We start from the raw sequence: 7,635 nt of genomic DNA, 5'->3' as shown, positions 1-7,635 counted from the left end.
CAGTGTCATTAAGTCATAAAGATTTTTGTAATTTCAGTTTTATATGATCTACATACATAATACACTTTACATTTACATAATGTAAATTGCTTTCCAAATGGCGCTGTGGAAAAGGCCCACACAAGCCCACATCTGACAGGGAAGATGGCCAATACCGCAGCGTGGAGCATAGAGTTGGATATCAACGCCTATTCTAATGCATCTGCTTCATGTTTCAACTGTATTATTTCGTATGCATGTCTACTTATGACAAAACAAACATGTTTATATTTTAATATAGCAACAGTTTCTTTAAATGATTGTAATGAGTGAATATTTAGAGTAAGTTACACCAGTTGGTCATTCTCTTCTGATCTCTGGCACCAAGAATACATTTTATCCCAGAAAGCTGATCAACAGTTTCTGACACAAAGTCACTAAATCACAATTTTTCCACATTCTGATGCTCAGTTTGAACAACAGCAGGTTGACTTGGCCATGTCTATATGGCTGAAGTGTTAAGTTGCTGCTGTGTGATTGGCTGATTAGATATTTGCGTTAAAAAGCAGTTGAAGGAGTGTACCTAATAAAGTGGGCAGGGACTGAGCCAACAGCTTAAGACTGTTGTTAAGTAGACATATTTGATAGCTGTTGTGTCACAATGTGAATAAAGTTTACTCTGAAATGGTGACAGCCGTCATTTTTGTTTGGAATTGCCTACTTGTATTTGTACATCTGCTGTTTAACTGTGCTCGACAGATTCAACCATAATGACTTGGACTGTTTCTGGAAATGTACCAGGAATGTTCCGCCCCTTTGTAAACCTAAATACTTCTCAATAGTACGGTGGTAGTAAACATAACAGCTGACGACAATGTTTTAGTAGCTCTTAAATACAGAGCCATACTGAAAATGAAAAATCTTATTATTAAAACACCATCTGTATCTGTCGTGCTGAAAAATGCTCCTACGTTTCTGTGACCGTGTCTTTAATGTGAAATAAACACAAGAAATGTGGAATTAGTCTAAGAAAAAAATAAAACACAATATGTCCAGTGTTATTTGGGGGAAAAACCATTTACTTTAGAATGACGTATGCAACAATAACAAACCCAACCATAAAAGAAAGAAAAATATACATATTGTTGTTGCATATTGTGCAACAAAACACAAGGCCTTTTTACTTCCACAGCTTCTTGATGGACATGTTCTTCTCACTGTCTTTTTGCATGACCTGGTGAAGAGTATGGACAACAGTGTCAGAGTCGGGTACAAACATTTACCACTTTTCCATTATACAATTGTAGCACGGCTCAGCTCAACCTTACCCTGGTTTTTTTTTTTGCTTTACCATTAATGATAGTGCCTGGTACCTGGTACCGATTTTGTTACCTGCCCTGGCAAGGTTCCAGGTGAGCTGAGCCGATACTAAAATGTGACGTCAACAGACTGCCGGCCACTCATTGGTCAGAGTGTCGTCGGCGGCCAACACAAGTATCAAAGTAAACAATGCCGAAGAGTAGATCAGTTAAAAAGACTCCTGAAAATGTGCATTCATCTCCAACACTTAGCAAAGGATATGTCGAAAATATGAACAGAGGAGTCCGGTGTATTTAGTGACAGCACCGCCAGCAATCGTGAGCCAAATCACAAACTGTTCAGCCTTATATTTGTTCAGTGACTGTGGCAGACGTAGTCTGTGCTCCAGTAACGCAGGACATAATGAACTAATTTAATTAACAGATTCTAATGATTCAGTACACCGAAAGAACCGATTTGCTCGTCACTAGTTTGTGTGTTTGTCGCATATAAAACGGCGTCGCTGCAGGTTTCATGCAGCCGTGCTATGACGGCCACGTTGAGGAGGTACTATTGGAACAGAAATTGATGTGCCTGATACCAAACCGAGTAGAGTATTGCTAAAACTGTATAAAGGAAATGTCTATCTATAGATAGAGTAGTCCACTAACCTTTGCCACAGCCATCTCAAAGTCCTCCTGGGTGACGTGAACTCTCCTCTCTCTCAGAGCGTACATGCCTGCCTCTGTGCAAACACCCTGAGAAAACAAAACACTGATACTTAACTGCTGCAACTCAAAATGTATGTGATATTACAATGTGAAGCGCTTACCAGTCAGTCACATATAAAATAAAATGAATAACACATTTATATGAAAGAAATTTGCTTAAAATATTTTAAGAAACAATACAATGGATTAGATAAATCTTCACAAAAATGTAACACGACACCCACTGCCACCTGTGTGAGTGAGTTGTGATGTCACAAACACAAGTGGGAGGCAGAAGAAAACACCACCATAGAACTCTTGACACAAAGCCAATAAAAACATGCATGCACAGCTTAGTCATCACTACCTGAATCTCTATTATGACATGAGATAAGATAAGTTTGGATATTGTCATATCCTGCTAACGTATGTGTGATGACGTTGCCTGGTTTTGACTGTTGCATTGATAATCATCATTATAGAATTTTATCTTTACAAATATAACACATCGTAACTTAAATATCCTTCACTTAACATAAAATAAATAAAGCAGAGATTATCTGTCAATGAAAGGTAAATCCAGAGAAACAACCCTTTTTTATACATTTATCTCATGTATCGTATCGTGTAAATCATGTATCGTATCATGTAAATCATGTAAAATATACAGATTATTTATAAGTCATATGGCCCAGCCTTAACGTGTAGGAAATGCAAATATCACACATTCCTTTTTTGACCAGCAGGAATGAGGTATTGGTGCCTTAACTCTCACCTTAACCTCAGCACCAGAGGCTCCAGGCATCAGCTCTGCGATCTTTCTCAGGTTAATGCCACGAGTCAGGTTCATCTTCCTGGAGTGGATCTTCAGGATGTCCAGGCGGGCCTAAAGTTAGAACACACTCAATCATTAAATCTCTCCAGAGAAGCCTGTGGAGTGAAGTGAAAATACTGCACTCAGAGTATCAACCTCTTCATTTGGTGGAGGAAACTCAATCTTCCTGTCGATCCTGCCTGGTCTGAGCAGAGCCGAGTCCAGGATGTCAATACGGTTGGTGGCCATGATGACCTGCAGCAACACAGACAGAATCTTACTTAAATCTTATTTCCACAGTTTTGTTTAACTGTCCGGAATTTACAGACCGGAGTCCTAGGACTAAACTCACAGAAAAATCACTTTTTGACTTTTTGAGAAAATTAGCTTGGTTTTTTTTCTGTGTGCTGTTGAGGAATATCTGGTAATATAAGACTGCAGACTCGAGTCTGACGGCCCTGATGGCACATCACATACATCTGCGCTATAATATCATAGCCCCTGCTTTCCAAAAATATACTATGTCAACTCATAATATCAGCACAAGAACTGTTGAGGAATATTTTGATTATTTGGCTCCGGGACATAGGAGCTCAGCTGTGCGGCTGCAAATAGACTATAAACTTAAATCTTTTACTCTTAAACACAGAAGGTAATTCCACTTTAAGAAAAAAATATTTATTTAACAAACCAGATCAAGAAATCTGCCACCAGATGACCTGCTGTAGCCACGGCACGACAAATTGGCTCTTGTTTTTAGCGCAGCGTTACCTGACGCCCTGCATCTCTAACCTTTCATGCGACTCCTTTAGTGTTTCCACACAGAGTGCCATGAGCCGCATCGTCACATACAACAGACACTCTCTTTTCTTCTGGAATTTCAAAGGCATCAACAACTTCAGATAGTCACACAGCAATGTTTCTTCCTCTGTGACAGAAATGTTTCTTCCTCTGTGCGCCTCCATCTCTTCTATCTGTCTCTAGTGGGTTGGGCTAATCCAAAATAGTGAAAACAAGGGGGGTGTTCTCTGAAGACACGCTGTTACCTGTGAAACAGGGGTGCTCTGAAAACACCCCCATGAGCATGTGGTACTTTCCTCCTGATGAAATTAACCACAGTATGAAATTAACACGGCAAAAACTTGTCCAATCAGAAGTTGGGTCGAACCAGATCGTATTATCGACCAGTCAACTAGGACTTTACAGCCTTAGAGTCATTTATGTAAATTCTGTAATGGTTAAGCATGTTGAGGCATATATCATGCATAAAGGCTGCATTATAAATCAAATGTATTAGTATTAGATAATAAAGGAAAACGTAAATTCAATTATGTCACGGTGTCTGTGAGAGAGGTGTACCTTGATGTTCTTCGTCGCTTCAAATCCGTCCAGCTGGTTGAGCAGCTCCAACATGGTCCTCTGCACCTCGCTGTCACCACCCGAGCCGCCCTCCAGCCGAGACGAGCCGATGGAGTCAATCTCGTCCATGAAGATGATGGAGGGAGCATGCTCTCTGGCCATGACGAACAGCTCACGTACCATACGAGCACCTGGGGCCAAAAACATGACAGTTCTTACTCAACTAGATGATGAGGATGCACCGATTACAGTAAAAACGAGAGAGACAGAGGAGCTCACCTTCTCCGATGAACTTCTGGACCAACTCTGAACCAGAAACCCTGATGAAGGTACAATCAGTGTGGTGGGCCACTGCTCTGGCCAGCAGGGTCTTCCCTGTACCTGGTGGGCCATACAACAGCACGCCCTACAAAAACACAGAGCAACAAATGAATCTCAACCATCTGGAAACTGTCAGACTGAAAAGAGTATATGACATCAACTCTGAATCCATTTTTGTATGTGTTGAATTGTTGTTTTATGTCATTGTTAACAGCAAGGGTGTGGTCAGACTGAGTGGCATCTAAAAAAACAAAAAAACAATAAACACTTCAACAGTTCAGACTTAAAAGTGCAGTTGATAACTTCAGGTGATTTTTGATGATATTATTCTGCCTTTGTTTGGTGTTAGTGAAAAACGAATTTGGTAACATTGTTTGCATGCTGCAAATAAAAGCAAACAAAAGTTGCCCACTTAAGTTTTAAACAATGTAAGAAGGAAATGAAAAATGAAGGGAAAAACGTGCTTTTATCCTACAAGCTCTTCAGTCAGTCCCTCACCTTGGGTTGTGCGATACCTAAAGCCTCAAACAGCTCCGGGTGCTTCACAGGGAGCTCAATAACCTCCTTGATCTCCTTAATCTGCTTATCCAGGCCACCAATCATTTCGTAGGTGGAGTCTGGCACCTTCTCCACCATCATGAGGGACACCAGAGGGTCCACCTTGTTGGGCAGAATCTTGTGCAGGGTGTAGCTGTCATTACGCAGAGCAACACGGCAATTGGGAGTCACCTGGTGCAGAAGTGACAAAATGTAGGAGAGAATACTTCAGCTTTTATTTCATATTTCTGAGAATGAAAACCTCAGTATTTAATCTTGTGCTACGGTAATAACGTATGTACTTATTTCCATCTATAACTACTGTATACTTACATCATTGATGTCAATGTTCTTGTCAACATCCACCACAAATTTCCCTTCTGGGTGCACCTGTAAATAGTGACAAGATGTTTTATTCTCACTGAAAACTTTCACTCACAATGAGGTGACCTTTGAAAATAAATTCACAGCTTACCTTGACTAACACCTTCTTTTTGTCCATGACCCTAACCACTTCTCCCACATAGGATCCCTGCTCCTGCAGCAACTGCAACTCCTCACGAAGGAGTCGTACTGTGAGGACAGAGAAAGTTGAGTTTTTCCACCCATACGCACCATGTCAGTAAAGCTTCACTTGACACCACAGTGTACCTTTGGCATTGAGCTCATTCCTCTGCGCCTGCAAACGTCTGAGATTTTGACTCTTTTCGTTCACTGTAAGCTGCAGAAAAAGAAAACAGGTTCAGGATTTACAGGCAACCAGGAGATGTGATCAGTCACAAACTTTGATAATGTTTTATTTTCTCACCTGTAACTCTTCTATCTTAGACAAGTAGTACTGCCGGAGACCTGAGCCACCTTTACTGTCGCCCATCTCCATCTGTCAATTTAAAATATATATATATATATATATATATACATATATACATATATACATACATATATACATACATATATACATACATATATACATATATATACACATATATATATACATATATATATATATATGAAAGAAAATGAAAAGTGTTAGACATTTCAATTACTTTCCTGCTAAATGAATCACCAACTCTCTGGAAAAAGTCATTTTAAGAGTTTTTTTTTTCCTAATATAAAAAGGTACAATCGTTCTGTGACTTTTGCTATTTAAATGTAATAAAACTAATGTTTACCGTCTTTCCGTTATTACTCCGTAGTTTTCTGTTTGCCACTAACTTACTGGTCTAAGCTTACATGCATTTATATGCCAAAGACGAAATAACTACGGATTACTCGAAGTTCGGTAATAGCTGTATTTTATTATTATTTTACGATAAACACAAAGCCAGCTGCCAGTCATTGAGAAGCTAACCTAAGCTAAGTGCACACAAGTGTCATGGTGCTCGGGCTTACTATTTAGCCGGGTTAGCTACAATGAGACGCCAAACGCTACCGATACAATGTTTCAACTTTGACATATTTATATTTTACATGTGTTTGTGCAACACTGTACTAACGCTAATGTTTATTGCCTTTCCATTATTGTCCAACTCATTTTGAAGATGTTTGCTAGCCTTGGCTAACATGCATTTCCATAACATTAACAAAGTAACGCTTATGAATTACGTTAAGTTATATTCGGCAGCAGTTGTGTTTCATCAGGATAAACAAATAGCCAGCTGCCAGTCATTGAGGGAAGCTAAACTATGCCAATTGCACATATAAACGTCAGTATGCCCCGGCTAACTGTGTAGCCGGGTTAGCTACAATGAGACAGCAAACCGGCTACTCATTCATCGTTTCAAATGGACTTACACTACAACTGTCACAACAACAACACATAGTAACGCCACCTCATGATAACTTTAAAAATACTTTGAGACTGTATACAAAAGTATAATGTTTCCTTCTTTACACAACAATAAAGTCCACTAAACAGCAAAGAAAATGCCACCTACATGGTCGATACCGTCCACCTCCATCTTGAAATTTCTACTTCCGCTTGACAGAAGCAGTTTCCGACAGGGACTTTTTTTTAAATAAAAATGTAAAAAAACGCACATTGCCATCTACAGGCCTGCTTTAAATTTGCAATATTTAATATCCGTACCATTACTCCAATTATTAATATAATAATATGCTGTAGCTACAACCAGTACTGGATGCACTGGAGAAATGGGTACTGTACTGGGCCCCACATCCCGACATAGGCCACCAATAATGTGTTATTTATGCGAATATAGCAATTCTAGACCACAACAAAATGTTTGTTAACAAAAAAAAAACATACTTTCATGTGTCGGCAGGTGGCGCGACGACTGCCTTGTCGGGTTAGCATCGTGGATTGGCTAGCCCTGAAAAGATGATGAAAAAGAATAGAGACTGGTTGGATGCCTGCTGCATGCTGTTCCTCCTCCTCCTCCTCCTCCCTCTTCAATTAATGATAATAATTCCCTACATTAGGAGATGTGATGCTGCTGTCCACAGTTCAAAGTTCTTAATCACAGTTCTTGTCGTCCTCTTGTCACCCTTCTTCATCACAGTTCAAAGCTCCTCAACATAGCCCTGCAAACATACTTTACCATGGTTGCTATAGTAACAGATCAAAGGAAGGTGAGGGTGACGTGTCTGGGCATA

At 39.8% G+C, this 7,635-nt stretch overlaps 1 protein-coding gene across 1 annotated transcript; it reads right to left on the bottom strand.

Annotated features, from left to right (window-relative positions):
- Nucleotides 1-1,037: 1,037 nt before the first annotated feature.
- psmc5 (proteasome 26S subunit, ATPase 5) lies at nucleotides 1,038-7,007 on the bottom strand. The gene is made up of 12 exons (XM_083904093.1): nucleotides 6,957-7,007; nucleotides 5,828-5,899; nucleotides 5,671-5,740; nucleotides 5,495-5,592; nucleotides 5,353-5,409; nucleotides 4,981-5,211; nucleotides 4,441-4,567; nucleotides 4,162-4,352; nucleotides 2,959-3,057; nucleotides 2,764-2,874; nucleotides 1,950-2,036; nucleotides 1,038-1,213 (listed from the first exon to the last, which is right to left on the bottom strand). The coding sequence occupies exons 1-12, from the start codon at nucleotides 6,978-6,980 to the stop codon at nucleotides 1,160-1,162; spliced, it is 1,221 nt and encodes a 406-aa protein (XP_083760219.1). The 5' UTR covers nucleotides 6,981-7,007; the 3' UTR covers nucleotides 1,038-1,159.
- Nucleotides 7,008-7,635: the final 628 nt, after the last annotated feature.

This window comes from Microchirus variegatus (assembly GCF_963457635.1).
Source record: "Microchirus variegatus genome assembly, chromosome: 17".
Taxonomy (NCBI): domain Eukaryota; kingdom Metazoa; phylum Chordata; class Actinopteri; order Pleuronectiformes; family Soleidae; genus Microchirus; species Microchirus variegatus.
This window is presented reverse-complemented; position numbering and strand designations above follow the sequence as displayed.

Excerpts from the sequence above, each read along its gene's own strand:
- psmc5 (XM_083904093.1), bottom strand. The coding sequence starts at position 6,980 with ATGGAGGTGGACGGTATCGACCAT. Across the intron at positions 5,212-5,352 it reads AGAACATTGACATCAATGAT|GTGACTCCCAATTGCCGTGT; the intron begins GTAAGTATACAG and ends CTTCTGCACCAG. Across the intron at positions 1,214-1,949 it reads TTGAGATGGCTGTGGCAAAG|GTCATGCAAAAAGACAGTGA; the intron begins GTTAGTGGACTA and ends ACTCTTCACCAG.